The sequence below is a fragment of the Gopherus flavomarginatus genome, chromosome 2, assembly GCF_025201925.1.
Source record: "Gopherus flavomarginatus isolate rGopFla2 chromosome 2, rGopFla2.mat.asm, whole genome shotgun sequence".
Lineage (NCBI taxonomy): Eukaryota > Metazoa > Chordata > Testudines > Testudinidae > Gopherus > Gopherus flavomarginatus.
The window spans coordinates 566,619-590,038 of record NC_066618.1 but is presented as its reverse complement, the minus strand read 5'-3'; the positions used below and the strand labels follow the sequence as shown (position 1 = coordinate 590,038).

Sequence of the window (23,420 nt, the reverse complement as noted above, 5' to 3'; positions counted from 1 at the left end):
TCTCCCATTCCCCACACAGACAGCCCCTACTCCATCACACCATTCCAGTGCTTCACCACCCTCCTAGTCAAAAAGTTTTTCCTAATATCCAACCTAATTTCCTAATATCCAACCTGCTAGGGGAGAGAGGACAGAATGGTCTGTAACTACTAGCCATACTCCCATTGGCAGCCGGGAGTTGAACCCAGAATTTCTGAATCCCAGCATTCCTCTGCTGTCAGCAATACTTGCAAAACCCGCTGGCATGCCTCTCATCCTCCTGCAGCACCAGTTCCCATAGAGGCTAACAGCTTTCTACTGCTGCCAGTTACCCAGTTTAGTGCAGTGGCAAAGGTCTGTGCTGTGGATCTAAAGATCCCAACCCTATGGTGACCCGTGTGGGGTCACTATAGTTCCATGTGGTGAAATTTTTGTTTTCTCTGTGTGCTTTTTTAAAAACGTATGTTACTAATGCAATTTCCTGTGTTAAAAAGAGGATAAGGATGTGAAGCCAAGCGCTGAAAAGTTGGGTTAATTCTGTTAGTCTCTCTGGAATCTCACCCCTGGGGAAGACAGGGCCGTTAATTGGGGCTCAGGGAGGGCCCTGAGCTGCAACGTTCTCTGTGTAGGACAAAGCCTTTTCCTGCCCTAGGCTGTTTGTGCTGTTTGGGGATGCTCCTAAGGAGAAGCCCTGTTTGCTCCCAGGGTGGCAATGCAGTCCAGCCTTAGCCAGCCAGGAGCCCTGTAGCTGGCGGTTGTAGGCCTCATTCTGCTCGGTCTGAGGCAGCTTCTGTAGCATGGCTGGGAAATGTCTCGGTCACACCTATACTCAACAGAAACCTCCTCTGCCAAGTCGTGTGCTCCTTCTGGGAAAGCCCAGCTCAGCCCTCCTCTGGGCTGGGACTGGCAGGACCCTCCTCCCAGGCTCAGACGTCCTGCACCCCGCCAGGCCCCTTTCTGCACTACTGAACGCTGGACACGGCACTGCGTGGGGCGGCCCCAGCCAGCCAGACACATGCAGGATGGGCCACGCCAGGAAGCTTGGCAGTGGGGGTAATTTGGCATTTGATGTTCTCCGAGGCATTGCATAGGCACTAGACCAGTGCCCAGCCTCGGCCAGTGGCCAGCACCTGGTGCTGCAGCAACAGATGGAAGAACCCCACGGGAGCTGATGGGGGTTATCTGCCCCCCCACGTTAGATCCCTCCCCCTCTCTCATAGTCAGGTCGGCGTAATCCCTGGTGCAGGCGCTGTCATAGCCTCCCGGAATCGCTGCTGTTAGCCATAGCGCCGGCTCTCCCACTTGATGGCCAGGCCCTCCTGGAACTGTGACCATGGGGACGTTTTTCTGCTGGGGAAGTGAGAGAACCCCTGGGTGGAGGAGCTGGGCCTTCAGGGACAGAGATGCCGTGCTCAGCAAGGAGCCAGCGTCCTGTCGTGGAGCCATCTGCCAGAGGGACTGAGGCTGGCTCTCGTCAATGCCGAGGAGCAGGGAGGGCTTGCTAGGGGGAGCATCCGAAGAAGTGAGCTGTAGCTCACAAAAGCTCATGCTGAAATAAATTTGTTAGTCTCTAAGGTGTCACAAGTACTCCTGTTCTTTTTGCGGATACAGACTAACATGGCTGCTACTCTGAAACCCCCAAACTGTGTTTTGCCAGCTCTGTGGGGTTGCACATTCCAGCTCTGAGTTCTCCAAGGCAGCCTGGATCAGCAGCATCCTCGAGTGCACTAGTGCCTGCCTGCATGGGTGCTGCTTGTTGTCAGACAGGCCCAGGCATGAGGCTGCCGACAGGTCTGCCCAGCTGCCACCGTGGTTTTGCAGGGCAAAGCAGGGCACTCAGTGTGCCCATGGCTTTGCCTGCAGCAAGTCACTTACTTCAGAGGAAATAATATTCCCATGTAGACGGCTGGAGTCCACTTCCCAGAACTGAGACAACCCTCCCCCTGCTGGGCAGTGGCAGACGACCATGACTGCTGTCCTGGTGTCAGGGCCCCTTCCTCCTCCTGCCCCTCTCCCTGTCCGGCAACATGTGCACATGCTCTGCTACCGGCTCTCCCTGGCACGGCCCCTGCCCAGCATGCTGGCCCCATGTGCCGATGCGATTCTCAGGTTAGCATCCTGGGAAAGTTGGGGAGGTCTGGGATAAATTGCCATCAGTTTATCTCATTTAGGAGGTAATCAGAGCTGGGGACGTGCAGAGCAATTGAATCTTAGTTGTTCTGAAGTATCATAAATCAAACGAGCTGTTGCTTTTTTACATGGTCGCATGTTAAAGAGAGCGGCGTGTCAGGCTACTAGGGAGCATCAACAAACTATGGCAAGCGTGCCATCAGGCTGCTAGGGTACGTCACCAAATGAGGGAGTGCAGCAGGAGCATCGGGAAACTGGGGCGCTCCGGGAGTGCCACAGACCTGCCATGCTGGCCAGGGAGAGAGCATCTCCAGAGTGGGGAGAGCAGTGTCGGACTGCGAGGGGCCAGCACTGAACTCCATGGGATGAAGCAGGCCAGGAACTGCCAGCTCAGAGCCCTGCCCAGCAGCCCCAGCCTGTTGCCCTAGGCTCCCCCAGCCCTTTAGCTCGGCTCTCGGCAGCCAGGAGGAGCCCTGGTGAGCATGCGAGGGATGTGCTGGCAGCAGGCGCCTTTGCGATGCTCCCTAGCCCAGCATCCCCATGGCTGCCAGAGCTCCAGGGATAATGAACTTCTCATGTGCTTAAAGAGTGATGCAGAGTGCATGGCGAGAAGCTGACAGCCCCTTAATGTGCTTCTCAGCAGCGGCAAAACGACGCGCTTTTGTCTTTGTTTTGTAGTTTGAAAACCCGGGGGAAATTGATGGCCAGTAAAGAGCTGTGTTGGGCGCCAGGCGTGATTAATGCAGACTGTCAGGGGCTGTCGGGAGCGCCCATCTCGCTGGCTGGAAACACTTCTCTGAGCTGCATTTACCAGCTTGCCGGGGATTACGGCTGGTAGCGCTCAGCTCCTTCCTGCCCCACGCAGACACCATCACCCGCACGCTCCCCTTCCCTGGAACCCTTTCCTTCGGCCCTAATGCGGTCTTCCTGCACTCTCTCCTCCACTGGCAAGCGGCCGGCCCCAGCCCCCTTGCTGGCCAACCCCTCTGCCTGCCCCCTCGACCTTGTATGCATGCCTCGCCCCTCCTGTGTGCGCCTTGGGACAGTCCCCGTGCTCTGCAGGTGCCCCACCCCTGTGTGCTTCTTGGTACAACCCCGCTTGCTCCATACGTGCCCCAACCCCCCACCCCTGTGCACCTCTTGGTACAACCCCCCCTGCTCCTTATGTACAACCCCCCTCTGCTCTGTATCTATCCCACTCCCCACCCCTGTGTGTCCCTTGGTACAACCCCGCCTGCTCTGTATCTAACCTACCCCCCCGTGTGCCCCTTGGTACAACACCCCCTTCTCTGTATGTATCCCACCCATGTGCGCCCCTTGGTACAAAACCCCCTTCTCTGTATGTATCCCACCCCTGTCCGCCCTTGGTAACTCCCCCCTGCTCTATATGTACCCCACCCCCCACCCCTGTGTGCTTCTTGGTACAACGCCCCCTGATCTGTATGTACCCCACCCATGTGCGCCCCTCGGTACAACCCCCCCCCCGCGCTGTATGTACCGCACCTCTGTGCGCCCCTTGGTACCACCCCCCCTTGCACTGTATGTACCGCACCTCTGTGCACCCCTTGGTACAACCCCCCCTGCGCTGTATGTACTGCACCCCTGTGCACCCCTTGGTACAACACCCCCTTCTCTGTATGTATCCCACCCCCCACCCCTGTCTGCCCTTGGTAACTCCCCCATGCTCTATATGTACCCCACCCCCGACCCCTGTGTGCTTCTTGGTACAACGCCCCCTGATCTGTATGTACCCCACCCATGTGCGCCCCTCGGTACACCCCCCCCCCCTGCGCTGTATGTACCGCACCTCTGTGCGCCCCTTGGTACCACCCCCCCTTGCACTGTATGTACCGCACCTCTGTGCACCCCTTGGTACAACCCCCCCTGCGCTGTATGTACTGCACCCCTGTGCACCCCTTGGTACAACTCCCCCTGCTCTGTATGTATCCCACCCCCCACCCCTGTCCGCCCTTGGTAACTCCCCCCTGCTCTCTATGTACCCCACCCCCGACCCCTGTGTGCTTCTTGGTACAACACCCCCTGATCTATATGTACCCCACACCCCACCCCTGTGCGCCCTTGGTACAACCCCCCCTGCTCTGTATGTACCCCAGCCCCCACCCCTGTGCACCCCTTGGTACACCCCCCCCTGCTCTATATGTACCTCAGCCCCACACTCCTGTGCGCCCTTGGTACAACCTCCCCTGCTCTATATGTACCCCACCACCCACCCCTGTGTGCCCCTTGGTACAACCCCCCCTGCTCTATATATACCCCACCCCACCCCGTGCGCCTTGGTACAACCTCCCCCTCCGCTCTATACGTGCCAAACTCCCGTCCCAGCACTAGGTGCCCCTCGGCCATCCTCCTGCATACCCACCCTCATCGGGTACCTCCCGAGAGGCAGGAGCTGAGGGGGTCCTTGGGGGTCTGGCTGGTGGGCTAGGCTAGCTGGCAGGTGAGGGCGCTGTTGGTCCTGCTGGGCCCCAGACGGGGGGACGCGCAGTGGGAGTCTCCACTCCATGCCTGCTGCTGTGGTTCTCCCAGAGGCTTGTCTCCTTGGAGGGGCCTGTTCCCGTTGTACTAATACAGGTTAGAATATTGGGTTTAATGAGCTGCAAAATGAGGAGGCAGCGAGCTGACATTTACGAATGGTGCCTGCATCCTTCTCTTCCCCACGCCTGCTAATTTGTTGATATCCCAAACACCTCATCACAATACAGTGACACACTGGCAGCTTGCAAACAGACACCCCGCGCGTCTGCCCCTGCTGCTGAGCCTGGGGCGAGAAGGGGGCTGCAGCTCGGCCTCAGCTGGGCAAGAGTGATCCTGTGTGAGCAGGGGCCGCCCCCCCCGCTGCCAGCCATGACCCCGGCAGCACTTCCTCTCCTTCCCTCTGCACCATTAGGACCTTGCCCCTTCCCCATGGCAAGGCAGAGTGAGGGACACGGTGAATTCAGGGAGGGTCCTGAAGAAGGAGGGGAGGAGTGAGGCACTGGGGGTGTCGGCCCAGGGGCGAGGGTAGGGGCATCTCAGAAGTGGATTCTGCTCCAAGAGGCAGCACTTGATTCTGGGTATGAAGCTCCAGTTCTTTATTCTGCTGGAGGCTCTGCTCCCTTGCTCGGTTTGTTGCTTTGGGTGATGCCACCCCATGCCCCCAGGACCCTATGCCCAGCATGCTGTGGGGGATGCTACCCTGTGCCCCCAGGACCCTATGCCCAGCATGCTGTGGGGGATGCTACCCTGTGCCCCCAGGCCCTATGCCCAGCATGCTGTGGGGGATGCCACCCTGTGCCCCCAGGCCCTATGCCTAGCATGCTGTGGGGGATGCCACCCTGTGCCCTCAAGGCCCTATGCCCAGCATGCTGTGGGGGATGCTACCCTGTGCCCCCAGGCCCTATGCCTAGCATGCTGTGGGGGATGCCACCCTGTGCCCTCAAGGCCCTATGCCCAGCATGCTGTGGGGGATGCCACCCTGTGCCCCCAGGACCCTATGCCCAGCATGCTGTGGGGGATGCCAACCTGTGCCCCCAGGCCCTATACCCAGCATGCTTTGGGGGATGCCGCCCTGTGCCCCAAGGCCCTATGCCCGGCGTGCTGTGGGTAATGCCACCCCATGCCCCCAGGACCCTATGCCCAGCATGCTGTGGGGGATGCAACCCTGTGCCCCCAGGCCCTATACCCAGCATGCTTTGGGAGATGCCACCCTGTGCCCCCAGGACCCTATGCCCAGCATGCTGTGGGGGATGCCACCCTGTGCCCCAAGGCCCTATGCCCAGCGTGCTGTGGGTAATGCCACCTCACGCCCCCAGGGCCCTATGCCCATTGTGCTGTGGGTGATGCCACCCCACGGCCCCAGGGGCCCTATGCCCAGCACGCTGTGGGGAGTGCCAACATGCTCTGCAGGTTGCCACCCTGCATGCCAAGAGGTGGTTGTGTCCTGCATGCTGGGGAGTGCTGCCCCTGCAGTCCGGAAGAGAGGGTGCTCAGCACTCCCTTGCGCCTGTGCGCACTGGCCCCAGCGCAGTGCCCTCTGCTCCGGGGGAGGGGGCACTGTGTTCTCACGCCCACAGCTGCTGCAGCGTAGCTTCCCCTGGCAAGTGCCAGGGAGCCCCCAGCTTTACTCTGTGCTTGCAGGCGTGCCCAGGCAGAGGGAGAGCTCCCCGGGGTTATGCTCTTACATCTTGGAGGGCAAGGCCCTGAGTTCTGGGATCAGTGCAGTCAGACAGGCCCAGGCAGCTTCCCATTGGGAACCAGCCCAGTCCCGCTCCTTCTGTCACCCCCAGCCCAGAGCTGGCCCTTCCTTCTCGTGCCCCCTTGGAGGGCCAGGAGCCCCAAGACCTTAGTCAAGCACCAGCAGCTCCTGCTGTTGACAGCTGAGCTCGATCTGTCCTCCTGCTGCCTCCTCTCCCCAGCCCCAGGGCGCTCTGGGAGCTGGGCTGTCCCACCAAGCGAAGGGAAGTCTGTGCTGCCTGACTGCCCCCCTCCCTGGCGGAAGGGGGCTGACTTCCCACTCTCTAGGGGGTGGGGCTGGGTCCCTCTACCCCCGTACTGACTGCTTGGTGGTGTGGGTGCTTCCCTTCCCCAGTGCTGGCTCCATGGGGCTGCGGGGCTTAGCACAGAGAGCTGTGCTCAAATCGGTGACATGTGTGTTAATTGCATGTGCCGTGTGCGCCCATCCTGTGCCCTTGCTAATTTCACTCTCAGCTGGAGGACTTGTTGCTGGGCGGCATTGGAGATGAGGTCAGGGGGTTAACGCACATTAACAACGGCAGGACCCGCCACGCTCTGCTCGGCAGCTCTGCACAGCACTCAGTCTTCAAAACCTCATCAAAACCTCATCAAGAGGCAGAGAAATGCCTTGTTCATTTCCACTGCCCACTAATTCTAATGGAGCTGGCATAATACACTCCCACTAGTCCTGCTCTCAGGCTGGCCCAGCCTGTGTGAGGGGCCGTCCCTGGGATAGCCTCTGCCCAGCCAGCTGGGGAGTCTCCCTGCCTGACCCCCAGCCGGCTGGGAGAGCCCCTCCCTGGGGCTCGCTGCCTTCCCTCCATCCAGCTAGGAGAGCACCCTCTTCAAAGCGCTGCCGCGGGAGCGCTGCCGCCACAGCACTTTGAAGTGTGAGTGTGGTCGCGGCGCCAGCGCTGGGAGAGAGCTCTCCCAGCGCTGCACATACTCCACCTCCCCATGGGGATTAGCTTGCAGCGCTGGGAGCCGCGCTCCGAGCGCTGCGGCACTGTTTACACTGGCGCTTTACAGGGCTGTATCTTTTTTCACACCCCTGAGCGAGAAAGTTGCAGCGCTCTAAAGCGCCAGTGTAACTATTCCAGTATGAAGGACTCGGTGGTGTGAGGGATGGGGTAAGCTGTCCGATTGTGAGGCCCCTTTGTTGATGTAATTATCCCAGTATGAAGGGCTCAGTGGTGTGAGGGATGGGGTAAGCTGTCCAGATGTGAGGCCATGTGTGGATGTAGCTAGCCCAGTATGAAGGGCTCAGAGGTGTGAGGGACAGGGTAAGCTGTTCGAGTGTAAGGCCCCTGTGTGGCTGTAACAACCCAAGTATGAAGGGCTCGGCGGTTTGAGGGACGGGGTAAGCTGTCAGGTATGAGGTCCCTGTGTAGCTGTAGCTACCCCAGAACGAAGGGCTCGGCGGTGTGACGGATGGGGTAAGCTGTCCATGTGTGAGGTCCCTGTGTGGCTGTAGCTACCCCAGAATGAAAGGTTCGGTGGTGTGAGGGACAAGGTAGGCTATCCAGGTGTCAGTCCCCTGTGTGGCTGTAACTACCCCAGTACGGAGGGTTCGGCGGTGTGAGGGACAGGGTAAGCTGTCTGCTGTGGGGCCCCTGTTTGGCTATAACTACCTGTGAAGCTGTAGGGACAGGGACTGTCTGTGTGGGGGATGGGAGAGCCGGGGAGGACTTTAGGTGAGGGACAGGACCTAAGCCTGTAACCTAAGCCAGGTAGGGGAGAGGGGCTCAGCATGTTTGCCTGGGAAGCCGGACAAAAGGAAGGGACCAGCTGGAGGGAGTTAGTTCAGTTTCAGTTTTGGGCTCGGTGGTTGGAATTCAGGGAATCCCGAACTGGGAACTAAGCTTCATGAACCCCCAGAAGGACTTGATTGAGGGGTCCTGACTGTGCCTACAAGCTCTGCTGTAACCTGCATTCCTGTTGTCCAATAAACCTTCTGTTTTACTGGCTGGCTGAGAGTCACTGTGGGTCCCAGGAAGAGGGGTGCAGGATTGGACTCCCCCACACTCCATGACAACTGGTGGCAGCAGCGGATCTACTGCACCCCGTGGACAGCGCTTCCTGCAGTAAGTGACTGGGGAGCAGTAAAACGAAAGGGGATTAACGGCGACCAGGTGGGCTGAAGAGACAGAGAGCGATGGTTTCAGGAGGCGATTAACCCCTGGGAGTGTGCCCAGAGCAAAGGACTTTGCAGTAACAGGGTCCCCTGGGAGGATTGCAGGAGCAGTCCCAGGGGCAGAGGAGTCTGCAGCTCAACCCTGGCAGAGAGGGGTGACCTGAAAAAGGGCTGGTGCACGAAGGGTCTTCCTGGAACCGGTGGGAAGCTGAGAGCACAGGCTGGCGAGTGGCCAGCAGGAAGACGTATGCTAAGCGCCTTAAGAAAGTCCTAGTGGAGCTGTGCAAGCAGAGGAGGCTACGCAATGGGAGGTCCACCAAAGAACAGGTAATTGCCCAGCTGGAGTAGAAGGATCGCTTGGGTGAACCGAGCTCGGTCCCTGAGGGAAGCTGCCCAGCGGACGCAGCGTGGGCCCCAGGGCCTGACATGGCTGGTAGGGTCCAGACTGCTGCCGAGGACACCCTGAGACCCTGCCCACCTATACCTAGGGAAGGGGTTGGGGGAAGCCCAGTGAATACCGAGGGCACCCTGACCCCGGCGGCCAGCAGGGGATCGTCCCGGCGGAGCTCCCCATCCCTGGAATGGATGCAGATGGAACATGACAGGGAGCTGAGACGGGAAGAGCTCGAGTTAAGGAGGCAAGAACTGAAGGAGCGGGAGAACCAGCGTAAACATGAGGAGAACCAGCGCAGCGTGAGCTGGAGGAGAAGGAGAACCAGCGAAAACATGAGCTGGAACTGGCCCGACTGAGAAGCAGTGGGACCCCAGCTCCGGTGAGTGAGGGGGGACCCAAGCCTACAAAGAGCTTTGATAAGTGCTTCCTGGCCCGGCGTGAGGAGGAGGAGGACATAGATACCTTCCTAACGGCCTTTGAGAATTCCTGCGAGCTGCACAGCGTTGACTCTGCAGACAGGATCGCAGTTCTCACCCCCTTACTGGACTCCACAGCCGTGGAGGTGTACAGCCGACTGAAAGGGGCGGAGGCAGGGGACTACAAACTGTTCAAAACGGCCCTGCTGCGCGAGTTTGGGCTGACTCCTGAGATGTACCGGAAAAAGTTCCGGAGTCAGCATAAAACCCGTGAGGTCACATACCTACAACTGGCCAACCGGGCTCAGGGGTATGCCCGCAAGTGGACAGCTGGGGCCCAAACTAAAGAGGACCTGCTTGACCTATTCATACTGGAGCACCTGTACGAGCAGTGCCCGTCCGACTTGAGGCTGTGGTTGATGGACTAGAAGCCGGAGAACCCACAGCACGCAGGCCAGCTGGCCGACCAATTTGTGGACAGTCGGGCAGGAGATAACAGAGAGGAGTCTCGAAGGAGCAGGCCTGCGTCAACGCAGAGAGAGAGTCACCATGGGACCTCCCAGCGGGGTCCTATGGAGAACCCCCACCAAAGGGGAACCTCCAGCGTCAGGTCCCTCCGACCCACTCAAGGGGACCCACGAGACATGGGCTGCTATCACGGTGGCCAATGAGACCACATACGGGCCCAGTGCCCCAAGCTCAGGGACAGACCAAGCAGACCCAACCTGCAGAGGGTTGACTGGGTAAAGATCCAGTCGGATGAGGGGCAACATTCCCAGGAAAGGGGGGCTGGCAGCGTACAACCTGTGAAGGAGGGAGGAGGTCCCCAGGTCAGTTCCTCTGGGGGGCTCGATGCTCCAGATTCCGGGTTTTTGGTTAACAGGGTGGGTGCGGGGCTGCCCCTCCGGAGAGAATGCCTTGTTTCCCTGGAGGTAGACGGGAGGAAGGTCACTGGGTACTGGGACACAGGCACAGAGGTGACGCTGGCCCGGCCCGAGGTGATGGCCTCAGATCGGATGGTGCCCGACACCTACCTGACCCTGATGGGCATAGGCAGGTCCCCATTCTGGGTGCCCGTTGCGAGGGTACGCTTGAAGTGGGGGGCCAAGGAGGACCCCAAGAACGTGGGGGTACACCCACATTTGCCCACGGAGGTGTTAATGAGGGGGGGACCTCGAGGACTGGCCAAGTAACACCCAGAGTGTCCTGGTCTTGACTCGTAGTCAGAGTCAGCGCAGGGCACTGCGCCCCGACAACGGGGAAGGTACTCTGCCCGAGGTGCAGGACCCTAACCTGGTAGGGAGGGAACGCCCAGGGACAAGACTCAGAGAGGCTGCGGCCTCAGACCCAGCCAGCGAGAGAGAGCAGGTCCCCTTCCCTGTCCCAGCTGCTGAGTTCCAGGCCAAGTTGCAGAAAGATCCCTCCGTGCGGAAGCCCAGAGACTGGGCTGACCTCAGTGCGGTACAGACCATGAGGAGAGGTTGCAAGGAGAGGATCCTGTGGGAGAAGGGGTTCCTGTACCGAGAATGAGCTCCTCAGGGGAAGTAGAGTCATGGGGGATCAGGAGGCAGCTGATGGTTCCCCAAAAGTTTCGCCACAAGCTACTGTACCTGGCCCATGACATCCCTCTCGCAGGGCACCAGGGAATCCGGCGCACCAGGCAGAGGCTGCTAGAGAACTTTTACTGGCCTGGGGTCTTTACCTATGTCCAACAGTACTGCCAATCCTGTAATCCCTGCCAGAGGATGGGGAAGGCCCGGGACAAGGGGAAAGTGGCTTTGAGGCCTTTACCCATCATAGAAGAACCTTTCCAGATGGTGGCCATGGACATAGTGGGACCTCTCAGCAAGATGACCCAGTCGGGGAAGAAATACATTCTGGTGGTGGTAGATTTCGCCACTCGCTACCCCGAGGCAGTGGCCTTGTCCTCTATCGAAGCAGACAGAGTGGCAGATGCGCTGCTGACCATTTTCAGCCGGGTGGAGTTCATCTTCATGTCGGCCCCTGCTCCGATCCTTGTGGCAGAAATGTGAGGTCCGGCACAACTGGGCCTCAGCGTATCACCCCCGTCCAGCGGGCTGGGGGAAAGGTTCAACAGGACACTAAAGATGATGCTAAAAACATTTATGAACCATCACCCGCGGGACTGGGAAAAGTACTTACCTCACCTGCTGTTCGCGTACAGGGAGGTACCCCAGGAGTCTACTGGGTTTTCGCCTTTCGAACTGTTATATGGAACGCGAGTAAGGGGGCCCCTGGACCTGAAGAGAGACGAATGGGAGGGGAAGGCCATTCCCGATGGAGAGTCGGTGGTGGAGTATGTCCTGATCTTCTGAGAAAGACTTGCCGAGCTCATGGGCCTGGCCAGGAAGAATCTGGCCCGAGCCCAGAGGAAGCAGAAGGTCTGGTATGACCGCACGGCGCGGGCCCGTGCCTTCGTCACCGAGGATCAGGTGATGGTTCTCATCCCCGTGAGGAAAAACAAACTCCAGGCTGCCTGGGAAAGGCCTTTCAATGTTATCAAGCAACTAAATGAGGTAAACTATGTGGTGGAGCTGTCAAACCGGGCTCATCACCGTCGGGTGTACCATGTGAATATGATGAAGCCATACTATGACAGGGGGAATGTGGTGTTGGCCGTGTGTGGACATTAGGAGGGGCAGGGAGATGACCCCTTAGTGGATCTATTCCCTGGGACAAAAGCTGGTTCCCCCCTGGAGGTGATTCCCCTCTCTGATCAGCTGACCCTCGCCCAGCACGCTGAGATCAGGGGGGTGCTGCATCTATACCGACAGCTATTTTCCAACCAGCCTGGATGCACTAATTTGACTGTCCACCGGGTGGAGACCGGGTCACATCCCCCTATAAGATGCTCCCCTTTTCGGGTCACTGGTAAAACTGCCCAGGACCTTGAAAGAGAGGTCAGGGACATGCTGGCTTTGGGGGTGATCCAGCCGTCTTCCAGCCCTTGGGCCTCGCCAGTGGTGCTGGTCCCCAAAAGGGACGGGTCGATCTGGTTCTGTGTGGACTATCGAAAACTCAGTGCCATCACCGTATCTGATGCCTACCCCATGCCCAGGCCTGACGAGCTCCTAGACAAGCTGGGAGGTGCTTGGTACCTCACCACCATGGATCTTACCAAGGGCTACAGGCAAGTGCCGCTGGATGCAGATGCCAGGCTGAAATTGGCCTTTGTCACCCCTCTGGGGCTCTACGAGTTTCTGAACCTGCCCTTCGGCCTCAAGGGAGCACCAGCCACCTTCCAGCGCCTGGTGGATCAGCTACTGAGGGGGATGGAGAGTTTTGCCGTGGCGTATATTGACGACATCTGCATCTTTAGCTGGGCCTGGGAGGACCACGTGTCCCAGGTTAAACAAGTCCTGGACCGACTCCGGGAGGCTGGGTTAACTGTAAAGGTTGAGAAGTGCAAGGTGGAGATGGCTGAAGTATCTTATCTGGGCCATCGGATGGGGAGCGGCTGCCTAAAGCCGGACCCAGCCATGGTGGAGGTGGTCAGAGACTGGCCCTCTCCCCAAACCAAAAAGCAAGTCCAGGCCTTTATTGAGATGGCGGGGTACTATCGAAGGTTCATGCCCCACTTTAGCGCCATAGCTGCCCCCATCACTGAGCTGTACAAGAAGGGGAAGCCAGACAAGGTGGTCTGGACCGAGCAGTGCCAGCAGGCTCTCCGGGCGCTGAAGGAGGCTCTTGTTAGTGGCCCAATTCTGGCAAACCCAGATATTGACAAGCCCTTTATGGTGTTCACTGACGCCTCAGACACGGGACTGGGGGTGGTGTTAATGCAGGAGGATGAAAAGGGGGACAGACACCCCATCGTGTACCTGAGCAAGAAGTTACTACCCCGGGAGCAGAACTACATGGCTATCGAGAAGGAATGCCTGGCCGTGGTGTGGGCCCTTAAGAAACTGGAGCCATATCTCTTTGGGCGACACTTCACCGTGTACACCGACCACTCTCCCCTGACCTGGCTGCACCAGATGAAAGAAGCCAACGCCAAGCTCCTGAGGTGGAGCCTGCTCCTGCAGGACTATGACATGGATGTGGTCCATGTGAAGGGAAGTGCCAACCTGACAGCGGATGCGTTGTCCCGGAGAGGGGGCCCTGAACTTCCCCAGGTCACTGGGCAGAGTGACCCTGCTCAGTTCAGTCTCGAAGGGGGGAGAGATGTGATGCAGTAGGGACTGTCTGTGTGGGGAATGGGAGAGCCGGGGAGGACTTTAGGTGAGGAACAGGACCTAAGCCTGTAGCCTTAGCCAGGCAGGGCGGGAGGGGGTCAGCACCTTTGCCCGGGAAGCCAGAGAAAAGAAAGGGACCGGCTGGAGGGAGTTAGTTCAATTTCGGTTTTAGGCTGGGTGGTTGGAATTCAGGGAATCTCAAACTGGGAACTAAGCTTCCTGGACCCCAGAAGGGCTTGATCGAGGGGTCCTGGTTGTGCCTCCAAGCTCTGCTGTAACCTGCATTCCTGTTGTCCAATAAACCTTCTGTTTTACTGGCTGGCTCAGAGTCACTGTGAGTCCCAGGGAGAGGGGTGCAGGGCTGGACTCCCCCATACTTCATGACACTACCCCAGTACAAAGGGCTTGGCAGTGTGAGGGATGGGGTAAGCTGTCCGTGTGTGAGGTCCCTGTGTGGCTGTAGCTATACCAGTACGAAAGGCTCGGTGGTGTGAGGGACGGGGTAGGCTGTCCAGGTGTGAGGCCCCTGTGTAGATGTAGCTACCCCAGTACAAAGGGCTCGGCGGTATGTGGGACAGGGGTAAGCTGTCCGAGTGTGAGGCCCCTGTGTGGCTGTAACTATCCCAGTATGAAGGGCTCGGCTGTGTGAGGGATGGTGTAAGCTGTACGGGTGTGAGGCCCCTGTGTGGATGTAGCTACCCCAAAACGAAGGGCTTGGCGGTGTGCAGGACAGGGTAAGCTGTCCAGGTGTGAGGCCCCTGTGTGGCTGTAACTACCCCACTACGAAGGGCTCAGCGGTGTGAGGATTGGGGTAAGCTATCTGGGTGTGAGGTCCCTGTGTGGCTGTAGCTACCCCAGTATGAAGGGTTTGGCGTTGTGAGGGATGGGGTGAGCTCTCCGGGTGTGAGACCCCTGTGTGGCTGTAACTATCCCAGTACGAAGGGCTTGGCGGTGTGCGGGACGGGGTAAGCTGTCCAGGTGTGAGGCTCCTGTGTGGCTGTAACTACCCCACTACGAAGAGCTTGGCAGTGTGAGGGATGGGGTAAGCTGTCCAGGTGTGAGGTCCCTGTGTGGCTGTAACTACCCCAGTATGACGGGCTCGACAGTGTGAGGGACGGGATAGGCTGTCCAGGTGTGAGGCCCCTGTGTGGATGTAGCTACCCCAGTACAAAGGGCTCGGCAGTGTGAGGGACAGGGTAAGCTGTCCAGATGTGGGGCCCTTGTGTGGCTGTAACTACCTTAATATGGAGGGCTCGGCAGTGTATGAGACAGGGGTAAGCTGTCCAGGTGTGAGGCCCCTGTGTGGCTGTAGCTACCCCAGTACGAAGGGTTCGGCGGTGTGTGGGATAGGGGTAAGCTGTCCGGGTATGCGGCCTCTGTGTGGCTGTAACTACCCCAGTATGAAGGGCTCGGTAGTGTGAAGGACGGGGTAAACTGTCCAGGTGTGAGTCCCCTATGTGTATGTAGCTACCCCAGAACGAAGGGCTTGGCGGTGTGTGGGACGAGGTAAGCTGTCCGGGTATGAGGCCCCTGTGTGGCTGTAACTACCCCAGTACGAAGGGTTCAGTGGTGTGAGGGACGGGGTAAGCTGTCCAGGTGTGAGGTCCCTGTGTGGCTGTAGCTACTCCAGAACGAAGGGCTTGGCGGTGTGCAGGACGAGGTAAGCTGTCTGGGTATGAGGCCCCTTTGTGGCTGTAACTACCCCAGTACGAAGGGCTCGGCGGTGTGACGGATGGGGTAAGCTCAGGGCCGGCTCCAGGCCCCAGCGTGCCAAGCGCGTGCTTGGGGTGGCATACCGCGGGGGACACTCTGCCAGTTGCCGGGAGGGCGGCAGGCGGCTCCGGTGGACCTCCCACAGGCGTCCCTGCGAAAGGTCCACCGGTCCCACGGCTCCGGTGGAGCATCCACAGGCGGCGAAATGGCTGGAGCCGGCCCTGGGTAAGCTGTCCGGGTGTGTGGCCCCTCTATCCCAGTTTCACTGTGGCCAGTAGGGAGTCACATCCTAACTGACTTAGGAAATCTATTTGGAGCCGGCTCCAGGCTGGCACGCTTGTCAGGCCTCATCTCCGCTGCGGCTTTTGCGATAGTGCAGCTTACCAGATGGACAAGCCCCTGCACCCTCCTGGCCTGTACCTCCCAGTGGGCCTCAGGGCAGGAGCAGCTGAAGTGTCCCGTTTGCCCCTGGGGAGAGCCTGCTCTGGCCTGCAGCTCACAGGGCCGGGGGCAGAGGACAGAGAGCAGAGCGAAGGCCGGGGCCCCCATCACTTCCAGGCCCGGGGCTAGCGGAGCCCTGGCCTGCCCCAGGCCTGGCCCCTCAACCTCCCTGCTGGCTCCGGAGCTGCGCAGTTGGCCCTCTGCTTTTAATAGAGAACTGGGAAGGCACATTATGGAGATGAGGGTGTTATTTGCATAACGCTAATTAGGTAATTACAAATCATTTTGCTATGAGATGAAGCGTGTGCTGTGACATAATGTTTATTAGTCATTCCATTCGGGCCTTGCGTAGTTGTCGTTCGCTGCACTAACTGCTCAAGTTGGGCAATAAACGGTAAATCTGGCTTCTGGGTGCAGAGATGGGACACGTACCCCGTGTGAACTCTGGGTGCGAGCATCCCACGCCCAGGCCCCCCTGCGGGGAAACTCCCACCCCAGCACCAAGGAGTCCCTCAGCTGGGCCCCCCTCCCCCACCCCTGCATACACGCACCAAGGAGACCTTCAGCAGGACCCCCCCACACCCACCCACCAGGGAGACCCTGAGCAGAGCCTCCCACACCCCCAGCAGGGAGACCTTCATCAGGGCTCCATCCACCCACCCACCCACCAGGGAGACTCTGAGCAGAGCCCCCTCCCCCCCCACATCCACCCACCCACCCACCCAGGGCCGGCGCTTCCATTTAGGCGGCCTAGGCAATAGCCTAGGGTGCCAGGATTATTGGTGGGCGGCATTTTGCTGGAGGGGGCAGCAGGCGGCTCCGGTGGAGCTGCCGCAGGCTCCGGTGGACCTCCCGCAGGCACCACTGCGGCAGCTCCACCGGAGCCGTGGGACCAGGGCGCGGGGCGGCGCGCTAAAACCCCTAGCACCTGTCCTGCACCCACCAAGGAGTCCCTCAGCAGGGCCCCCCTCCCTCACCCCTGCACACACCCACCAGGGAGACCTTCATCAGGGCCCCACCTACTCACCCACCCACCAGGGAGACCCTGAGCAGAGCCTTCCCCACCCCCACCAGGGAGACCTTCATCAGGGCTCCACCCGGGGGACCCTGAGCAGAGCCCCTTCCTCCCCCCACCAGGGAGACTCTAAGCATAGCCCCCTCCCCCCCACATCCACCCACCCACCAAGGAGGCCCTGAGTACATAAGAACGGCCGCACTGGGTCAGACCAAAGGTCCATCCAGCCCAGTGTCCTGTCTGCCGACAGTGGCCAATGTCAGGTGCCCCAGAGGGAGTGAACAGAACAGGGAACCATCAAGTGACCCATCCCTGTGTCACCCATTCGCAGCTTCTGGCAGAATAGCCCCCCTTGCCCATGGCACACCCTAGGGAGTCCCTCTCGCAGAGGGGTTACTGCTCTCCCCCCCAGCAGCCCCACTGGATCAGCGCTGGGCCCCCCCGGCTGAGTTGCCATGACGGGCAGATCTGGATGCCGATCTCCTAAGAGAACATGGGCCGGCACAGTGACCCCATCACCACACCTGTGCCTCTGCAGTGACCCCATCAACCCCCCCCGGCCGGCGCAGTGACCCCATCACCACCTCCTGTGCCTCCACAGTGACCCCATCAGCTCCCCCCAGGCCAGCACAGTGACCCCATCACCTCCCCCCATGCCAGTGCAGTGACACCATCACCACCCCAGCGCCGGCACAGTGACCCCATCGCCCCCCTAGGCCGGCGAAGTGACCCCATCACTATCATGCCTCGGGCCGGCGCAGTGACCCCATCACCCCCCCACAGCCCCCATCCTGGCGCAGTGACCCCATCACCCCCCCCAGCCCAGCGCGGTGACCCCATCACCCCCCCTCCGGGCTGGCGCAGTGACCCCATCACCCCTCCCAGGTCGGTGCAGTGACCCCATCACCCCTCCCAGGTCGGCGCAGTGACCCCATCACCCCCTGGCCTGGCGCAGTGACCCCTCCCTTCTGTTCCAGAACAAGACGAGTCGTTCGAGTTCATCATCGTGTCGCTGACAGGCCAGACCTGGCTTTTTGAGGCCTCGACGTCCGAGGAGCGGGAGCTGTGGGTCCAGGCCATCGAGAGCCAGATCCTGGCCAGCCTCCAGGGCTGCGAGAGCAGCAGGAACAAGGTGAGGGACTCCTCTCTGCCGAGGCAGGCAGGTGTCCCACTGTGCCCCACCCTGCCCTGCGTGGGCTGATATCTGCCCCACCACGGGCCCTCCTGGCCTGGGTCCCCTGTCAGCGTCTGCTCCATTCGCCCCTACGCAGGCCAGGCCCACACCTCCCTGGCTGGTGCCGGCCCCCATGCACCCCAGCCTCACCCTACCTGGGTTGGCTCCTGCCCCACAGCCCCTGCACCCCCACCCCGGTAAGCGTGTGCCCCACTGGGTCCTGCCTAGGCTACTTGTGTACCCTCCACACCACCAGGCTGGTGCTTGCCGCCCTGCGCCCCCAACCCTGCCTGGGCTGGCATCACTCACCCATCACTCTCCTGCCCCTTGTGCCCTGCCTTGGCCAGGGACAGCTCTCCAGCCCCCAGTGCTGTCTGCCCCTCTGGTGCTCATCTGAGCGCGGCCCTGGCGGCTGCCCGGTGGGCTGGTCTTGAGGACAACAATGAGAGGAGACAGGCCCGGGGGGCCAGCCAGCCCCTAATGACTCAGGGGGTTGCCCTTCCTGTTCCAGGCTCGGCTAGGCAGCCAGAGCGACGCACTGGCCCTGCAGACGGTCCGCACTGCACGTGGGAACAGCTTCTGCGTGGACTGCGACGCGCCCAGTGAGTGATGCTGCCTGAGAATGGGGCCCTCTCCCCCTGCCCAGGGAAGGGGGGTTTGTGCCCCACAGGGCCTCCCACCCTACCCTAGGGGCCTCACTTCTCCATGGGATCTTACTGCCCAAGAGAGGCAAAAAATGTGGGTCTCTGGATCCCTGTGGGGCTGGTGACTCTGCAGGTTTGGGGAGGGACATGTGGGTCCCGGCAGGGCTGGTGCCCCTGGGGGTGGAGAACGGGCTTGTGGGTCCCGGCAGGGCTGGTGCCCCTGGGGGTGGAGAACGGGCTTGTGAGTCCCGGCAGGGCTGGTGTCCCTGGGGGTGGAGAATGGGCTGGTGGGTCCCGGCAGGGCTGGTGCCCCTGGGGGTGGAGAATGGGCTGGTGGGTCCCGGCAGGGCTGGTGCCCCTGGGGGTGGAGAATGGGCTGGTGGGTCCTGGCAGGGCTGGTGCCCCTGAGGGTGGAGAACGGGCTGGTGGGTCCCGGCAGGGCTGGTGCTCCTGGGGGTGGAGAACTGGCTGGTGGGTCCCGGCAGGGCTGGTGTCCCTGGGGGTGGAGAATGGGCTGGTGGGTCCCGGCAGGGCTGGTGCCTCTGGGGGTGGAGAATGGGCTTGTGGGTCCCGGCAGGGCTGGTGCCCCTGAGGGTGGAGAACGGGCTGGTGGGTCCCGGCAGGGCTGGTGCCCCTGGGGGTGGAGAACTGGCTGGTGGGTCCCTGGGGCCTCTGCTAACACCCCGTGCGCTCACCTTCCACCCTCCAGACCCCGACTGGGCGAGTCTGAACCTGGGCTCGCTGATGTGCATTGAGTGCTCTGGGATCCACCGTAACCTGGGCACCCACCTGTCCCGGGTGCGCTCCCTGGACCTGGACGACTGGCCCGGCGAGCTCATCCTGGTCATGACGGCCATCGGCAATGCGCTGGCCAACGCTGTCTGGGAAGGGGCGGTGGAGGGCTACCAGAAGCCGGGCCCCGAGAGCAGCAGGTGAGGGGCTGCGGTGGGGAGCTCGTAGGCAGATAGGGGCAGCGGGAGGCAGCTCCGGGGGTCTGCAGCTGGGAAGCCCTGTCGGCCCCAGAGGCTGGGTGTCTCCCTTGGGGGCAGGTGAGTCCGGCTGGCAGGTGCTGTGGCTGCCCTAGTGCTGGCTGGCTGCGGAGTGGAAGGGGTTAACGGCGACAGCTTGCCGGCGCCTGCCTGTGGGTCTCAGGGGTGCTTCCCTTTCAGGCCTTGTCTGTCCCTATCGGAGCGTCTCTCCTGTCACTCATCCCGCCACCCAGACAAGAGCCCATTCTGCGCCTTATCAGCGGCTCGGCGCGGGTCAGGGGGCAGCGGCAGTGAGCATGCTCCACTCGGGGTATTGATCGCTGCCTGCCAGATGCAGATGGATAGAATGGGAGCAGATAGCGGGGCGCGCGGCGCACATCGATCTGCCGGGCCCGGCAGCCCCAGGCAGCCCGGCTGGCGGCTCAGCCTTTGTCTGCACCAGGCGCGACGGCAGCCGCGATAACGCTGCCCCCTGTGGCACCGGGCAGCTCCACGCAGCAGCTAACCTTTCCTTGCCACGGGCCGGGCCCAGCGCGATGGAGATGCTCCAGGGAACTGCGCCAGCAGGAGGGGCATGAGAACAAACAGGGCAGGAGTGCCGAGCGGGGGGACACTGGGCACCAGAGCTGGGAGGAGGCACGTGGGGCACGAGAGCTGGGGGGGGTGCGTGGGGCACAAGAGCTGGGGCGAGGGTGCCCTGGGCATGAGTGCCAAGGTGGGGGTGCACATGGGGCACAAGAGCCAGGCAGGTGCATGTGGGGCACAAGTTCTGGGGAGTGTATGTGAGGGGCACCAGAGCTGGGGTTGCACAGGGTGCACAAGCACAGGGGAGTGAAGGCCTTGAGGGACAGAGGTCTGCCCTTGGGGAACAAGCGGTGCTGCACAGTGTAAGGGACACAAGTGCAGGGTGGTGTGGGGCACAAGCCGCCCCTGCCATGTGGTGCCCCATGACACTGGTGCCCCGGTGAGGGCTCCCTCCCTGCAGGGAGGAGAAGGAGCGCTGGATCCGGGCCAAGTATGAGCAGAAGCTGTTCCTGGCTGCACTGCCGCACTCGGACGTGCCCCTGGGGCAGCAGCTGCTGCGGGCCGTGGTGGAGGACGACGTGCGCCTGGTGGTGATGCTGCTGGCCCATGGCACCAAGGAGGAGGTGAACGAGACATACGGGGATGGGGACGGGCGAACGGCGCTGCACCTCTCCAGCGCCATGGCCAATGTTGTCTTCACACAGCTACTCATATGGGTGAGGAGAAACCCCTCTCTGAGCCCAGTCCCCCCCCCGCCCCTCGCTGAGCCCAGTTCCCAGCTCCCAGCTCCGGTCACCCCCAGCCCCTCGCTGAGCCCAGTTCCCAGCTCCGGCCCCCCCCCAGCCCCTCGCTGAGCCCGGTTCCCGGCTCCGGTCCCCCCCCGCCCCTCGCTGAGCACGGTTCCTGGCTCCCGGCTCCGGTCCCCCCCAGCCCCTCGCTGAGCCCGGTTCCTGACTCTGGCTCGGTTCCCGGCTCCAGTACCCCCCAGCCCCTCGCTGAGCCCGGTTCCCGGCTCCGGTCCCCCCACCCCTCGCTGAGCCCGGTTCCTGGCTCCAGTCCCCCCCCCGCCCCTCGCTGAGCACGGTTCCTGGCTCCGGTCCCCCCCAGCCCCTCGCTGAGCCCGGTTCCTGGCTCTGGCTCAGTTCCCGGCTCCAGTACCCCCCAGCCCCTCGCTGAGCTCGGTTGTCGGCTCTGGTTCCCCCCAGCCCCTCGCTGAGCTCGGTTGTCGGCTCTGGTTCCCCCCAGCCCCTCGCTGAGCCCGGTTCCCGGCTCCGGTCCCCCCCAGCCCCTCGCTGAGCCCAGTTCCCGGCTCTGGTCCCCCCGCCCCTCGCTGAGCCCGGTTCCCGGCTCTGGTCCCCCCCAGCCCCTCGCTGAGCTCAGTTCCCGGCTCTGGTCCCCCCGCCCCTCGCTGAGCCCGGTTCCCGGCTCTGGTCCCCCCCAGCCCCTCGCTGAGCTCAGTTCCCGGCTCCGGTCCCCCCCAGCCCCTCGCTGAGCCCAGTTCCCGGCTCTGGTCCCCCCGCCCCTCGCTGAGCCCGGTTCCCGGCTCCGGTCTCCCCCAGCCCCTCGCTGAGCCCAGTTCCCGGCTCTGGTCCCCCCGCCCCTCGCTGAGCCCGGTTCCTGGCTCTGGTCCCCCCCAGCCCCTCGCTGAGCTCAGTTCCTGGCTCTGGTTCCCCCTCCCCAGCCCCTCGCTGAGCCCGGTTCCCAGCTCTGGTCCCCCCTGCCCCTCACTGAGCCCACAGCACCCTCTTTCTGCCCCCTCCCATTGTTGATCTCCTGCACCAGGCCCTTTCTAAGTCCCACAACTCTTACCATTTCCTGAAACCCACATGGGGCTCCCCTTCCTGGCCTGCCTCACTCGCATTGCGTGGCTGTCCTGCCGGCAGCCGCCCGGTGCTGCCTGGCACTGACCAGCTACCCTGATGTGTTCTCTCCCTGTGCAGTATGGGGTGGACGTGAAGAGCAGGGACGCCCGTGGCCTAACGCCCCTGGCATACGCCCGGCAAGCTGGCAGCCAGGAGTGTGTCGACATCCTCCTGCAGCATGGATGCCCGAGCGACAGCTCTGTCAGTACGCTGACCCCCAGCCTGCCCCGCCGCAACGCCAACAACTCCTGCTCGGCGTCCCCGGCTGAGCTGGGCTCCAGCCCCAGCGTCCTCTAGCCATCCTGCCGGGCCGGCCTCCCGCTCCGAGCTGCGAGACAGTGGGAGGCTCCCGGCTCCGCCAGACACTGCTGTTGGTGCCAAGGATCTCACAGGAGCAGTGGGGCTGGCATGGTGCACCCTGTGGCCAACACCCCAGCTGAACTGCTCCACGCACAGAGGTGCCCTTGCAAGAGAAGGGGTTTCCCTGCATTGCACCCCCATCCTGTATGGGGAGGCAGTTCCTAAGCACCCCTCCCCCCCACTCCCCACCTGGTACAGACAGTCCCTGTGTGCTCCCCCTCCCCCCCGGTACAGAGAGACAGTCCTTGTGTGCCACCACCCGGTACAGAGAGACAGTTCCTGGCTCCCCTCTACCTGGTACAGGGACAGTTCCTGTCTGCCCCCATTCACCCCCGGTACAGAGAGACAGTCCTTGTGTGCCCCCACCCGGTACAGAGAGACAGTTCCTGTCTGCCCCTACTGCCCCCTCGGCTGTTACAGAGACAGTCCCTGTGTGCCCCCGTGCCCACCCCGTCGGTACATGGAGGCAGTTCCTGTGCATCCTCCCCTGCCCCCCCATGGGTGCCAGGCTCGGGGGGCTGCATGCATGTTGGCTGGTATCACTGGAGGACGGAGCCCTGCTCCGTGCTGTGGCCTCGCTGCTTCCTCTGCCTACAACTGCAAAGGGAATCGCCCTCCTGGGCATCCGCGGCCCCTCGTTTGCAAGCAGGAGAGGAGAGGGACTGACCCGCTCTGGGACCCTCCTGGCTGTGTCTGTTCCCCTGGAGACTCCCTGGCCTTTCCCATGGCTCGTGCCCAACTCCTGCTGCCCTGCCAGGGGGCTGGTCTCCGGCTGAGCCTGGGGAGGGGAGATGGGTTCTCTGGTGGCCTGGCCCGAGCCTGCACCACGTGCTGGGCCCTCAGACTTGGGACACCACTTCTGGGGCGGCTCCGCTATGCATGTATAAAATGTACATTGGAAATATTTATATGGACGCGCTGTAAATACTGGTTCTTTGCCCTGTGTGTGTGACCTGCAGCCCAGGAGATAACGGCCAATAAAGCTCCCTCCTCCTGCCAGCCCAGCCTCTCTGTGTCCCCCCACCCTGGACATTCAGCCTGGCCTGCAGCCCTGATGGCCAGCAGTGGCACCAGGCCCCCAGGTGCTGAGGCCTCGGCTTGTCCATCGCCCTGGGCATAGAAGGGTGCAGCCAGGAGGCCTGGCACAGGGGTGTGCCAGGTGTAGATGTGGTGAGCAGGCGCTATGGGGCCTTTTGCGAATGCCACGAGCCCTCC

At 61.7% G+C, this 23,420-nt stretch overlaps 1 protein-coding gene across 2 annotated transcripts in view; it reads left to right on the top strand.

The window, feature by feature from the left end:
- AGAP3 (ArfGAP with GTPase domain, ankyrin repeat and PH domain 3) overlaps positions 1 to 23,187 on the top strand; it is a 226,202-nt gene extending 203,015 nt beyond the window's left edge. For both annotated transcript variants that reach the window (XM_050942486.1, XM_050942483.1), the window contains 5 exons: positions 17,629 to 17,783; positions 18,337 to 18,427; positions 19,179 to 19,401; positions 20,444 to 20,699; positions 21,924 to 23,187. In XM_050942486.1, the coding sequence (XP_050798443.1) occupies positions 17,629 to 17,783; positions 18,337 to 18,427; positions 19,179 to 19,401; positions 20,444 to 20,699; positions 21,924 to 22,142 (944 nt within the window). In that variant the 3' untranslated portion in view covers positions 22,143 to 23,187. The remainder of the gene's footprint in view (positions 1 to 17,628; positions 17,784 to 18,336; positions 18,428 to 19,178; positions 19,402 to 20,443; positions 20,700 to 21,923) is intronic.
- Positions 23,188 to 23,420: the final 233 nt, after the last annotated feature.